The sequence below is a fragment of the Lampetra planeri genome, chromosome 5 (assembly GCF_965212315.1).
Source record: "Lampetra planeri chromosome 5, kcLamPlan1.2.h2, whole genome shotgun sequence".
NCBI lineage: Eukaryota > Metazoa > Chordata > Hyperoartia > Petromyzontiformes > Petromyzontidae > Lampetra > Lampetra planeri.
Genome location: NC_136111.1, coordinates 19,062,706 through 19,078,228, shown reverse-complemented (window position 1 = coordinate 19,078,228; position 15,523 = coordinate 19,062,706). Strand labels below are relative to the sequence as shown.

The window sequence follows — 15,523 nt, the reverse complement described above, 5'->3', positions numbered from 1 at the left end:
CAAGGACGTGTGTGTGTGTGATGTGTTTTCACTCTTCGGTTTCTGTACTATATCTTTTATTATGTTTTCAAGTTTGAGCACTGTATCCGCTCTTGTCAAAACTACAAGATAAAGTTCCATCGTCGTGATCGTCGCCGTTGTTATGATCGACGTCATCGCGATCGTGCAGATTAGCGCCGCAATAATTACCATCGTCCTCGCAATCGTCATCATCGTCACTGTCACTGTGAACTTAGATGATGATGATGAGACTACTGCGTTGGTTTTCTCACGGTAGCGCTGGTTCATTACATTCGCAATTATTATTACCATTATTATTATTATTTTATCGTTACGATTGTCTCTCTGGGAAAGTCTCTCCGAGTTTCAGGGCTCTTTTTCACGGAGGCGCCTGCCAAGGCGGTAGAGTGGCGCGACTTTGCCACGCGCGTGTGTAACCCAAATTAGATTTATTTTACGGGTACATTTTTCGGCATCGGGATATTACTTGGCCACTACCGGTTACATTGTACGTACGTTTGTATGTTTTTTGTTTTGTTATGGGAGTAAAACCCGGAAAACCCGGAGGAAACTCGTGCAGAAAAATGGACACACACGCAAACTCCACAGCGAGAGGTTCCCGCGTCAGGGATCAAACCCAGGCCCGTGCTGCCACTTGCGCCGCTTTGGCCAACACGACAACGGCCCCACTGTCACTGCCAGTGTTGGTAGCCATCCCCTCCACCCCCCCCCCCCAACTTGGCCGTGAATCTCAACGCCAGGTCTGCTCGGGGTTCCGCGTGCCCGGCGACAGCACCACCACCACTCACCTCCCCCGGAGTAATGCGTTCGCATCGGCACTGTCTCTTCATTTGATTTATATGGTGCCCTAAGCAAGGCGCTGAGCAGAGAATTATCAATTTGACATTGTACATACAGTACATATGTACGTTGAACTACTTTTGCCCGGCGTGTAGCCACCAGCCATGCAAACCGGGGGGTGTGTGGGGGACGTCGTGAAAGCAGTTCTAAAGAAACGAGTTTCAGTTTTAAGGTGCGTAGACGGTGTGGTGAGGTGAGATGAGGCGATGAAAGGGGACGACGGTGCGCGGTGAGTGGTGACGATTGCGCTGAAGTCAACGACGATGACAGCGAGACAGCGAGCGGTTGACGACGAAAGCGAGTGCGATGGGTGGTGCGTATGGGGTGGTTGGGCCAGAGGGATGGACGATGGGGTTGTCACTGACGGCGATGGCAGGAGGGGGGAAGGTCGGTGAGCTTTAGTGCACCGCGTTGAAAATCCGCGAAGTCTGCATTCGGTACTTGGGCGGCTGTACCGTCGAGGTACGTTGGAGCGCTGCCTTCCACCCCGCTTCGTCTCTTATATTTCTGACAGTGATTCATTGAAAAATGTTCTCCCCCCGCCAACATCCGATACTCGAATAAAATATATATCTCAGTGTTTCATAAGTTTGGCGTGCTGCAGTCGTCACTGGCCGTTGTGTTTGCGGCTTATGCAACACGAATCTTGGTGGGTCTCAAGACAAAGGTCCCCCGCGTAGCCTCAACAGAATTTTTGGGACAAGTGCTGTTGGCGAAAAGCACCTGTGAAGGCCGGCACGGCACACGAGGGGGTGGGTGGCCAGCAACCACGCCCGGCCGCCTTTGTCACTCTAGTGGCGATGTTTACTACACCGGGTACTCATTTGAGGCTTAGTCGACCTAGGGGGAGGCCCAGCACCGGTGCGGATTAATCGTCACCGGTGTTGTCGGTGACCGTGATCAGGAATCGAACATCGGGTCGTGGGGTCACATTGAGCTCCCGTCTCGCAGTGCGTGGTCGAAATGGGTTTGCCACGCACGCTCTCGACCCGACACGGGATACGGCCCACGCGCTCAACAATAAAGACAGAAACTCGCGCGCACTCAATGCCCCCAACCCCACTGCAATCGACCCTCCACCCGCCCACCCCACCCACACCCATCCACCCTTCATCTCGCCACATCAAAGGCCCCCATTGTGATGGTGATGCTGATGATGGTGGTGGTTGGAGGTGAGTTGATGGCGCTGCTATTCCGGTCACTCAAACCACGACGCTATTTTCATTCCGATCACCTCCTACACCGGACCTCCTCTCAACGCCCAACCACTGGCAATAAAAGTTGGGCGCGGGTCGGAGTGGGAAGGGTCGAGGTGGGGGGGCGCTGTTTGATGGTTGATGGGGGGGTAGGGGTATTAATTGGAATTTCAATTGGTCGGCTTTCATCTGGTTAATTTGCGCCGGGATTGTGTTTGAGCAATGGAGCAGGGCGGCAGGAAGTGCGTGTAAGTGTCTGTGTGTGTGTCTGTGTGTGTGTCTGTGTGTGTGTCTGTGTGCGTGTAAGTGTCTGTGTGTGTGTGTCTGTGTGTGTGTCTGTGTGTGTGTCTGTGTGCGTGTAAGTGTCTGTGTGTGTTTGTGTGTGTGTCTGTGTGCGTGTAAGTGTCTCTGTGTGTGTCTGTGTGTGTCTGTGTGTGTGTCTGTGTGCGTGTAAGTGTCTCTGTGTGTGTGTCTGTGTGCGTGTAAGTGTCTGTGTGTGTGTCTGTGTGCGTGTAAGTGTCTGTGTGTGTGTCTGTGTGCGTGGAAGTGCCTGGGTGCGTGGAAGTGTCTGTGTGTGTATGTGTGCGTGTAAGTGTCTCTGTGTGTGTCTGTGTGCGTGTAAGTGTCTCTGTGTGTGTCTGTGTGCGTGGAAGTGTCTGTGTGCGTGTAAGTGTCTCTGTGTGTGTCTGTGTGCGTGTTAGTGTCTCTGTGTGTGTCTGTGTGCGTGTGTAGTGTTGGCCACCCACCCCTTCCTTCGTAAGTGTGCCGTGCCGGCCTTCATAGGTGCTACTCGCAAACACCACTTGCCCCAACAATCTGTTCAGGCAAAACGGGGGATCTTTGTGCTTTGTATATGGGGAGCGGTAGTGCAATGGTTAGCGCGCTGCGCTACGAATCTGGCTCACGGCCAACACCAGCGACGATTATCACGAGTACCTTGTACAGTCTGTAAACATCGCCACTGGGGAGACAAAAGTGGCCAAAGGTGGTGCTGGCCCTCCACACCCTCTTGTGCCGTGCCGGCCTTCATAGGTGCTAATCACTATCAGCACTTGCCCCAACAGTCCGTTAAAGGCGACACGGGGGTTCTTTGTCTTTGTTTGAGTATGTGGCACAGTGGGGAGCACAGGTGATGCATCTGTAAGTCATCTCAGTAAATGAACCCATAACACCTGGGTCTATCCCGTGACCTGCCAGCAAGCGTTCCTCACTTCACGTGGCCTCAAGGTGTATCTAGCCTGGCACAAGCATCGTGGTGACGTCACCACCACTTCGTGGCTAATTACACTGGTCAACAACAAAATTTTTTTTCTGGCCTGGACTTTTGCAGTTGTTTTAGACTAATTTCAGGGTGCTGATTCCAGATCTGATCTCAGATTTGCTCTATCACATCTCATTTTTACGCTATCGGCATACCCCATTTTCATTGATTTTACCCGAAATTAACTCTGTCACTTATGATTGCAAGTTGTTGCGAGTCAGTGACTGCTTTAGTGCTAAAATATGGTGCTGTATTTTTAGGATAGTGTGTTTATAATATCATTTTATGTAGATATCCACATTTATTTAATATTTTTCTTTTGCAGTTTTGATTGAAAATGCAATATTTGATATCTCAAAAACCTGATGTGATAGACAAAAAGTGATGCCAGATTTGGAATCAGCATCCCAAAATTACCTTAAAACCGTTGGAATACCTTATGCCAGAAAAAGTGTGTTGACCAGTGTTATGTAATAGCAGTGTGATAATGTGATGATGGTGATGCGATGATGTGATCGTGGTGAAGATTTGATGATGATGATGATGTGACGATGATGGTGATGATGATGGTGGTGATGATGTTGTTGTTGTTGTGTGCTCAGGGCACCGCCGCCGTCCTTCAGCGCCGCTCTGAGAGGGAGGAGTTCGTGGAAGTCGGGCGCCTGGGTCCCTCCGACTACTTCGGTAAACACACATGTGCACACACACACACGTGCACACACACACGTACACACACACACTCACACACGTGCACACACACACACGTGTACACACGTGCACACACACACACACGTGCACACACACACACATACGTGCACACACACACACACGTGCATACACACACGTGCACACACACACACGTGCACACACACACACGTACACACACATACACGTGCACACACACGTGCACACACACACACACACGTGCACACACACAGTGCACACACACGTGCACACACACACGTGCACACACACACACGTGCACACACACACACACGTACACACACACGTTCACGCACACACGTGCACACACACACACGTGCACACACAACAACAACCGCCATTCGCCACTAAGTGGCGGTGACGTCACCACGACGCTTGTGCCAGGCCATGTGCACCCTGAGGCCACGTGAAGTGTCGAACGCCCGCTGGCAGGAGGTCACGGGGCAGACCCAGGTGCCACGGGTCGACTGACCGAGATGACCGAGATGACTGAGATGACTGGCTGATGCACCACCTGTGCCCCCTACTGTGCCAACTTGCTGTGCTTTAGCCACCCGGCGCTCCGCTCGTTGTTGTGAGCGTCGCTCCTCCGCCCTCCGTTGTTGTTGGAGGGCGACTGCCTCCAACTGCCCAGTAGCGTCCTTCACGAGCCTCCTCCACTGAGGCCGATCTTGACACCGCTGGTACCAGTCATCGGCAAGTCCACTCAGCTCCACGTCCTCCTGTACCACATCACTCCATCTCTTCTCTAGCCCGTGCCGCGCCCGTTTAGCCCCCTCGATCCGGCCGAACAGAAGCTGTTTAGGCATGCGGTGGCTGGGCATGCGGGCTACATGACCCAGCCAACGCAGCCTTGCCTGCCGGAGGAGCTCACTGATGGGACTTTGCCCAGATCTTTCAAGGACTTGTGAGCTCCTCACACAATCCAGCCAGGTTAAACCCAGGATGGATCGTAGGCAGGCCAGCCTAAATGTTTCCAACCGGCGAAGATGCTCCACTAGGGGGGGTCCACGTTTCGCAAGCGTAGAGAAGGGAGGGAATGACCGTGGCCGAGAAGACCTGAAGCTTCGTGCGGAGCGACAGACCAGGTAGCTTCCACACAGCGTTACGCAACCGATGAAAAGATATTGCCGCTCGACTGATTCGGAGTGAGACCTCTGCTGATAAATTGGAGCCGGTCATGAGCACACTGCCCAGGTATGGGAAACTCTCTACTCTCTCCACAACTGCCCCATCACCGATTGGGAGTTGTGGGGGTGGAGTGCCCGATGGTACAAAATACCCAGGCAGGTGCTTAGTTTTGGTGGGGCTGATGGTAAGGCCCCACCTCTTAGTGGCACACTCCAGTCTCAGCAGCAGCGTCTCCAACTCCTCTTCTGAATGAGCAGCTATTACCAAATCATCGGCATACATAACGTGGTTGACCAATAGGGAGCCATCCCTTGATCGCACCCGGGCGTCGATCAGCCTCCCATTATATCTGTACCAAATGGTAATTCCCCCGGTACAGCTATTGAAGGCTTCACGAACTACGCAGTCGAAATAGATGTTAAATAATGTGGGAGCCAGAGGACATCCCTGTCGCACCCCAAGGTGTACAGGGAAAGGCTCCGACTCCCGGCCACGTAGTTTTACCCGGGCCCGCTCACCATCATGAAGGTCCTTAATGATCGTGAGCAGAGGGTCAGGGACTCCGAAAGCACGAAGAACAACCCAAAGCCCAGTCCTACTGATGGTATCATAGGCCTTGACCAGGTCAATAAAGCAGAGATGTAGGTCTTTTTGGAATTCCCTACACCTCTGCTGTAGCAGACGGACAGAAAATATGGCATCTGTGCAGGACCGCCCTTTCCTGAAACCGCATTGGGGCTCCGCAAGCCTCTCCTCAGCATGCCTAGCAAGGCGATGTTGAATAATCCTTGCCAGGACCTTACCCGGCACACTGAGGAGTGAGATGCCCCTGTAGTTGTTACAGTCGGTACGGTCCCCCTTCTTAAAGAGGGGGACCACCAGGGCATCCTTCCAGTCCTGCGGAACCCGTCCAGTGGTCCAGACTGTTGTTATGATGTCATATAGAGCAGTCTGTGCACAAACGCCACCCTCCCTCAGCATTTCGCCTGGGAGATCATCTCTGCCCGGTGCCTTCCCTGGTCTCAGACTCCGGATCGCCCTCAGTACTTCCTCAACAGCTGGAACCTCAGCCAGCCACTCACAGGGGTGACCTCTTCCAATATTTGAGGCACCGCAGCCTCAGCAGGGTTATCCCCACTTTGTGCCATGATGTTTTCCTGGCTGAGAGATTTTCCCTCCCCCAGGACCTCACAGAAATGCTCAGCAAATCTGCAAACCTGTTCCTGGGGGTCGGAGATTGGATCACCGTTTTTTCCTCTAATGATGGTAATAGGTGTGGCGCTGCAGGTTACTTTTTTGATGGAGTTAAATAGTGATTTGTGATCGCGGGCTACTGAGGCAGACTCCATCTCCTCAGCAACCCGCGACCACCACCCATCCTTGCAGCGCCTCACGGCTCTCCGAACCTCCGAGCGAAGACTGCGGTAAACCTCCTTATTCTCTGACGTGGGACGCTGTAGGCGATGAGAGTGGGCCTGTCGCTTTTTCTCAATTAACCTGAACACCTCCTCCGTCAGCCAGGGTTCCCGGGGAGGTCTGGACCGCGTACCCAAAGCAGCCATTGCAGCTGCATGAGTCACAGTCTTAAACCTCGCCCATTTACCCTCGACATCAGGTGGAGTGGGGGACGATGCCAACCCCAGCTGCAAGCGATGATGAAATTCTCGCTTGCAACTTTCATCAGCTAACTTAGACCAGGCCACTTTTGGTTGGAATGGGATCCTGGGTGTACACCCACCACCGGAGTGGAAGAATGGCAGGCGCATCTTACAGATGACTAGTCGATGGTCAGAGGGCAGATCAGCTCCACGGTAGGTCCTGGTGTCAAGGACATGGGCTCGCATCCGCTGGTCCGTCACTACGTAGTCCAGCAGATGTTCTTGCTTGGACCCGGCATGCATCCATGATGTTGTGTGGATGCGCCGATGCCGGAAGAGCGTGTTGGTAATTACAAGCCCATGGGCTGCACAGAAATCTAGCAGCCTCCTACCGTTATTATTGAGCTGATCTGGCCCATGCCTTCCAATCACTCCAGACCAGGTGCCAGCATCATGACCAACTCGGGCATTGAAGTCACCCAACAAGATGACTCTGTCCCGAGTGGCCACTTTAGCCAGCACCTGTGACAGGAGGTCATAGAAAGCGTCCGACTCATCGGCTTTGCCTGCATCCCTCCACGGATGTTCGTCTTCGGTGGGGGCATAAGTAACCACGACCACCACTCCTCGCCTCTGGTTGATGGGAAGGCGAGCCCAAAGTATCCTGGGGCTTACAGCTTCCCACACCTCACCGCCACGCTCCCACGCCCCCTTCATTCTTTTGTTCAGAAGAAGAGCCACACCCTGTTGTTTGGCAGTCTCCTGCCCCGAGTAGAGGACTGTCCACCCCTCATGGTGGCAGGAGCCAGAACCGGTCCACCGGACCTCCTGAATGCCACAGAGATCCAGGCGGTACCGGTCCAGCTCCCGACAGAGGAGTGGCAGCCTCTCCTCCGCAGTGAGCGTTCGAACATTCCACGTGGCCATCCGCAATGGTTTTTCGTTGTTTCTGGAGGAGCCCCGAGGGTTAAAATTCAATCTCCTGGCTCCGCCAAATGGGGTTTGGCCAGGAGACACACACGTGCACACACACACACGTAGATACGATACACACAAACACACCCACGTACACACACACACGTACACACACACACGTGTACACACACACGTGCACACACACGTGCACACACACGTGCACACACACAAACACACGTGCACACACACACACGTGCACACACACACACGTAGATACGATACACACAAACACACACCCACGTGCACACACACACACACGTGCACACACACACACGTACACACACACACGTACCCACACATGTACGCACGCACACATGTACGCACACACACACACGTAGGCACACGTAGACACATGTACACACACACACACACGTAAACACACGTGCACACACACGTACACACACGTACACACACACACGTACACACACGTAGACACACGTGCACACACATAGACACACACACGTACACACACGCACATGTACGCACACTCACACGTACACACACTCACATGTATACACACTCGGACTCTTCACTCACACATGTATACAACATACACACGTATGCACATTCACGTGTACACACACTCGCACACCTACACACACACATACACACGCATGAATACACACGTGTATGCACACACGTGTCCGCACACACAAGTGTATGTACACACACACACACGTACACGCACCCACACACATGCACGCGCTCACACGTACGGGCACACAGGCGCACACATCCACCTACACACACTCACAAGCTCTCCCCTCACTCTCCCCCTCACCGGCCCCCTCACTCTCCCTCTCACTTGTCCCCTCCCACTCACCTGCCCCCTCCCACTCACCTGCTCCCCCCCTCCCTCTCACCTGCCCCCTCCATCTCCCTCTCACCTGCTCCCTCCCCTGCCCACTCACCTGCTCCCCCCCCCTCCCTCTCACCTGCCCCCTCCCTCTCACATGCTCCCCCCCCTCCCCCTCCCTCTCACCTGCCCCCTCCCTCTCACCTGCCCCCCCCTCCCTCTCACCTGCCCCCCCCTCCCTCTCACCTGCCCCCTCCATCTCCCTCTCACCTGCTCCCTCCCCCGCCCACTCACCTGCTCCCCCCCTCCCTCTCACCTGCCCCCTCCATCTACCTCTCACCTGCCCTCTTCCCCTCCCTCTCACCTGCCCCCTCCATCTCCCTCTCACCTGCTCCCCCCCCTCCCTCTCCCACTCACCTGCCCCCTCCCCCTCCCTCTAACCTGCCCCCTCCATCTCCCTCTCACCTGCTCCCCCCCCCCCTCCCTCTCACCTGCCCCCTCCCCCTCCCTCTAACCTGCCCCCTCCATCTCCCTCTCACCTGCTCCTCCCCCTCCCTCTCACCTGCCCCCTCCTTCTCCCTCTCACCTGCCCCCTTCCCCTCCCTCTCACCTGCCCCCTCCCTCTCACCTGCCCCCTCCCTCCCCCCCTCACCTGCCCCCTCCCTCTCACCTGCCCCCTCCTCCTCCCTCTCACCTGCCCCCTCCCCCTCCCTCTCACCTGCCCCCTCCCCCTCACCTGCCCCCCTCCCTCTCACCTGCCCCCTCACTCTCCCTCTCACCTGCCCCCTCCCCCTCACCTGCCCCCTCCCCCTCCCTCTCCCTCTCACCTGCCCCCTCACTCTCACCTACCCCTCCCTCTCACCTGCCCCCTCCCCCTCCCTCTCACCTGCCCCCTCCCTCCCCCTCTCACCTGCCCCCTCCCTCTCCCTCTCACCTGCCCCCTCACTCTCCCTCTCACCCGTCCCCTTACCTACAACTTTGTTGTTTCTTCTACAATTTTATATTTCCGTCTTTTTCTGTGCTCTCTTCCTCTATCACTCTCTCTCTCTCCCTTTCCCTCTCTCCCCCTCCCTCTCAAACGAACTCGCGCGCTGACTGTGCCCGTGTACCCCCCCCGCCCCACCCCCCCAGGGGAGATTGCGCTCATGTTGGACCGCCCGCGCGCCGCCACCGTGGTGGCCCGCGGGCCGCTCAAGTGCGTCAAGCTGGACCGGCCGCGGTTCGAGCGCGTCCTCGGGCCCTGCTCCGACATCCTCAAGCGCAACATCCAGCGATACAACAGCTTCGTGTCCATCTCCGTCTGACGCTCGCCCGCGGATATACGCCCACAGGTAGGCCACGCGGTGGGGATGGCGGAGGCGGTGGTGGTGATGGTGGTGATGACGGTGGTGGTGGTGGTGGTGATGGTGATGGTGGCGTTGGTTGAGGTGGTGGTGATAGTGGTGATAGCGGTGGTGGTGATGGTCATGTTTGCTTGAGGTGGTGGGTGATGGTTGTGATTGTGATAGTGGTGGTGATGATGGTGGTGATGGTGATGGTGGCGTTGGTTGAGGTGGCGGTGATAGTGGTGATAGCGGTGCTGGTGATGGTCATGTTTGCTTGAAGTGGTGGGTGGTGGTTGTGATTGTGATAGCGGTGGTGGTGATGGTGGCATTGATTGAGGTGGTGGCTATGGTGATGGTGGCGTTGGCTGAAAGTGGTGGTTATGGTGATAGTAACAATGGCAGCCTCTGTGGTTGAAGTGGAATGGTAGTTCTTTCATGGTGCTCGCTAACATCCCCATCCTACCAGGCAAAGCCCAGTGAGGTTCTAACTTATTTTTCAAAAGCAACCTGGCCACAAATGATTGTTCTAACAAATTGGCCTATCATTGGGACATTTATAGTCGCAAAATAATCAAAATAATCTCAATGCATGTTTCTAAATGTGAATCTCAACGGACTCGCAGCTCTGCCGTCACCGCGGGTGGCAATGCATCTCAATGGGGGTCGTGCTGAGGTCACGTGGTGGGGGGCGGTGGGTGTGGTCACGGAACTCACTGGAACTCACATCCAGGTCAGTCCCAGTGGCGGTGAATTTCAGCGCGCCCACAAGCTGGCGAGTCACTGCAGTGACGGACATAATGGAAATCTTTCTTTCTTGAGCGAGCTCGGTGGAGCTGCCTGGCCATCTTCTTGGTGTCATATCTCCAGGACGTGAAGCCCATCGAGCCAAGAGGCTCGTTTTCGAGGGTGACTCGGACGGCGGGCAACATTCTTTGCAACAAATTCTCGTTTGGAACTCCCCTTCCCATCAGAGCCTCGCCCACCACCCATCAGGCGGGCAGTGGGGGGGGGGGAATGTCCGTGCCTCTCGCAGTGGGGTTCACAATGGTCAACATGGGATAATAATAATAATAGTTGTTAAGAGTATTTGGCTGCTATAAATGTCCACGTGTGATAAGCCACTTCGTTGAGCTATCGTTTGTGGCCAGGTTCCTTCTGAAAAAGAGCTCCATAGCTCGGTGGGCCTTAGCTGGTAAAATTGTAAATAGTTTAGTTTTAGTTTATCATTGATGTTGCCGTACAAGCAGAGAAACAGGAATCAGGATGAAGGTGGAGATCTTCTTGGTTCTTTCGGTAAAGTCACGTAGAAGGGAAATAATAAAATAATAAAAATAAAAACATAATAAAATAATTCTCACGACGTTTCGGCCACAACGCAAGCAGCCGTCCTGACTTTACCGAAAGAACCAAGAAGATGAATCCCTGCAGTCACGAAAGCTTTGAATCGAAAATTGAAGGTGGAGATGTTATAGTGGGCAAAACCACCACCACAACCACCATGACAACCACCACCACAACCACCGCCACCACCACCACAACCACCACCGCAATGCCCCGACAGTTCTCCCACCATCTGTCTGGACTCACATCTTCCCCCCTTGTGCCGCCGGTCTCCTGGGGAGATGGATTACCAAAGGCGCAGAGGGCACCACAATGTGGGGATGGAGCTGCGGAATCGGAAAGTGTTCAGAAGGCATCGGCTGGAAACATCAGGCTGATGTTTCAGGCAATGGCTCTTCTGCAGAGCAGAGAGAGGGAGAGGGCAGAGAGGTTGGCCGACTTCTTGGTAACGATGACGTTGTCCACTGTGGGGCCTTGAAAGGTTTGAAATTTGACGCGAGAAGAGGTGCGAAATGAGGCACGAGCAGTCGTTGCTTTACCCCTTGACAGACCCTGAGCAGCCAACGACATCTCAACAGACGGGGATTTTAGAACCCACGTGACTAAAATAAATAAATAAGTCGAAATATAAAACGCCTGCCACCCTGAGGCCATAGAACTGTGGTCGTGGAAGGAAGTTGGCTGATGCATTATGGGAGAGGAAACAGTGTTTTTGGGAAGTGTAGTCAGAGTGGAGTCGTCAACCGGCCGGGTGGTTCAGCGGCAGAGCGAGCGGCCCGCAAATCATGAAGTTCGCGAGTTCAACTCCCGGTTTGTGGGGGACGGGGGGAGTTGACTCAACCCATCATCCATCTGGGGGGGGGGGTCGATACAACCAGTACCAGTTTGTGAGGAAGTCAACAGTGGTCTTTTTACAGAGTGACTCACTGCTGCCATAGGAAATTTGGAATGTCCACCACTGGCTCTCAGAGGCTGTGGTAAGCGGGAGACGGGCAGGGCTGTCAGTGCAAGCAAATTGCGCGGGAGATGACTTTGTGACTTTGAAGGAGTGGGATGCCACCGTTACGTGAAGCCCCATTGTTGTGCGGAGCAGCCCACCTCGGCTCAGGTGAGACGACTATTCCCGCTCAATGTAATCACTGCTTCCCCATTTCCTCCTTCCTTCCTCCATCATTGCTACCTTGCCCATCCCACCCCCTCCACGGCTGGATGGGGCCGCGGTGGGGGGTGGGGGGTTAACAACTCGGAAGCTGAGAATGTTTAACACGTAGGCTTTCGCGGGCAATATCATCCATAATAGAGTTTTTTTTTTTATTAGATCGCGTAAATATCGAAATGTGTCGTTAAAACGTGACAACCCTTACTAGTTGGCTGTGTTGGGTGGTGGCGGGTTTTAACGACACACTTATATATTTACGCGATCTAACCCAAAAAAAAAACCCCTCTATTTTGTAATCTGAGAATTGTGTGCGGCAGGAGAGCGTTTTATTTTAGACGCGGGCGGCTACTTCGAGGTCGAGAGACCGGGGTAGAATATTATTGGAACCAGTAACCTGGGGCCATGAGTCAGCCTGTAGGGGTGGGGTGGGGGGGGGGCGATGATTGCCGTGCGTCTGCCCAGTTGGGCAACCCGCGGGCGTCATTTTGGAACGCGGCGAAAGATTTTGGACCCCGCCACCAACGGGCCTGGCATGCGCGGTGGGCTACCCTCTCGCGGATGACGTCACGGGCACCCGCAACGTCCACCCTGAAGCGGCAGGCAGTGTGCCGCCGAGCGATCGTTGCCGGCCGGTGAGGGACAGGGAGGCGAGAGCGGCTACGGCCGTCGTCAGGCCACCGGAGGTCCAATGGGTGGAGGAGGGAAGGTCGTCAGGGGTTGGAAATGGAAGCGGTCAGGGGATTGGGAGGAAGGCGTCCGTCCAGTGTGTGTGAGGATGCGATGAGGACCACCGTCCTTGTGCGGAGTCTGCAACCTGGGGGGGGGGGGGGAGGTGGGGTGGAAGCCCCGGGAGGTGTAGTGACGGTGGCCGATGGACACGTACGGGCGGCCACTCGAAGGTCACGTGGTCAACTAACAACTAATTCTGCCAGAGCTGTGGCCATCTGGCAGGAGGAAGGGAGCGACGGCGACGCCGCGTGGTGCCGTTACTGCGCGGTGTGGTCAGTCGCCCGTCCTGGGTCCAAGGCCCCCCCCCCCCACCCCCTCCCCCCCCCCGGGCTCAGTGACCACAAAAGAAGTGGCGAGATAATGAATCTCAATAAAGTCGCATCCTTGCCACCCCCATGGCCGTGAATCTCTATGGGCTCCACACCCACGGCGGGGGCCTGTGAAGGAGGCAGTGAATCTGTGTGGGCTCTGCTCGCGCCAAAGTGAGGCTCGTGAAAGAGGTCACGAATCTCAATGGGATCACACCTGGGGGAATAAAAGCCATTCAGGCATTGTTCCTCCTTGCTGCTTAGTGGTGGTGGTTGTGGTGGTGTTGGCGATAATGATTGGAATGGCACTGATGAAGATGTTGGTGGTGGTGGTGGTGCTGATGGTGTTAATGATGATGATGGTGGCGCTGTTGATGACCTGAATGATGATGACGATGATGCTCATCATGGCGATCGTGGTGGTGATGGTAGTGATGGTATTGATGATGATTTTAATGGGAGTGATTGTGATAGTAACTGCAATGATTGTGATAATGACGGTCGTGATGACGATGATGATATTAGTATTGCTGATTACTGCAATATTTGTTGCGGTTAGTGCACTGCGCTAACCGGTACACTACCGCTCACTACCCACAATACATCAATACAAAGACAAAAATCCCCAATATAGCCTTGTTGGACTGTTTGGGCAAGTGCTGTTAGCGAGCACCTATGAAAGCCGGCACGACACAAGAGGGGGTGGGTGGCCAACACTGTAGTGGCGATGTTTACACAGCACACGAGGTATTCATTTGAGGCTGAGCCGACCTAGGAAGGCCCAGGACCAATTTAGATAATCGTGACTGGTGTTGGTCGTAAGTGGGAATCGAACTCAGGGCGCCGGATTCGTAGCACAGCGCACTAACTGCTAAAAATATCAATACACACACATACACACCAACACAAACATAAATGCAGAACACAAATAAAGACATCAGTACACACACATACACACCAACAACACACACAAAGACATCAACACACACATACCCATCCACACACTTGCTCACACACCAACACAAATTCCTTCCTCCCCCCCGCCTCCCACCGTTTCACCCTCGGAGAAGACCGCTGGGGCAAATTCCATTGGTGAGCACCTATTAAGGCCTGCACGACGCACACACTCCCGCACGCACGCAAGGGGGAACAAACAAACGCACAGATGGACGCACGCTCCCCAGACCAATCAATCCATCAGTGTGGACCTATGTTTAGACGCGCGTTAGGGTCCTCCGAGAACCGGGCGGTCTTCGCCGCGAGACGGAGCGAGAGCCGGGAGACTCACCCTCTGCCACGCGCCAACAAAATTAGGATCTGCTCATCAATCAGATCCATCAACAGGCAGTGGCCTCCGCTAACGAGAATAGGGATCTCTGACAGCAGCAGCAGCAGAGGCCCAAGCCGTTTGGGAGAGGATTATTATGTTTGTCCAAACTTCCAAAGCGCGCGGCGCACGCACGCGCAAGTACGTGTGCGCACACACGCGCACCGTACGTACGTGTGCACACGCACGCACGCGCACAAGCACGTACGTGTGCGCACGCACGCGCACCGTACGTCCCACGTGTGTGTGCGGCGTCCCTGGGAGTTCGTGTGGGTGCGGATTATCTGAACCGGTTCTGGGCCTCCCCTAGATCGACTCGGCCTCAAATGCGTAGCCGGTGCGATGTGTAAACCTCGCAGCTTGGGGAAACAAAGGCGGCCGGGCGTGGTGCTGGTCACCCACCCACACACCGCCTTGTGTGCCCTACTGCTAGCGAGCAACACTTGGGGTTAGTACAAAGATGTAATATTAATTGATTGATTTACAAACCGTAATGCTTCACCACAGTGTGTGATGGATTGTGGTCACGGTTTAATTGACGCTTTTCCAGGTCACCGAGAGTCTCGAGTAGGTGGCACGTGAGTTGTAGGCGCAGCCACATTGAGAGATACTCTGGATGTCGTGTGTCGGGGGCAGACATGTGTATGTTTTTATTTTGCCAGGTAAGGCCCCACTGAGCTATGTAGCTCTTTGTCAAAAGTGACCTGGCGATCACAAAGGATATTTTCGATTTAAAGCTTTCGTGACTGCAGGGACTCATCTTCTTGGTTCTTTCGGTAAAGTCACGTTGAAG

General features: G+C 54.5%; 1 protein-coding gene across 1 annotated transcript in view; it reads left to right on the top strand.

Annotated features, from left to right (window-relative positions):
* Positions 1 to 15,523, top strand: part of LOC144719096 (cAMP-dependent protein kinase type I-beta regulatory subunit-like) — a 94,827-nt gene that overhangs the window by 72,728 nt on the left and 6,576 nt on the right. The window contains exons 9-10 of the mRNA XM_078594913.1: positions 3,921 to 4,002; positions 9,673 to 9,872. Of these exons, the coding sequence (XP_078451039.1) occupies positions 3,921 to 4,002; positions 9,673 to 9,845 (255 nt within the window). The 3' untranslated portion in view covers positions 9,846 to 9,872. The remainder of the gene's footprint in view (positions 1 to 3,920; positions 4,003 to 9,672; positions 9,873 to 15,523) is intronic.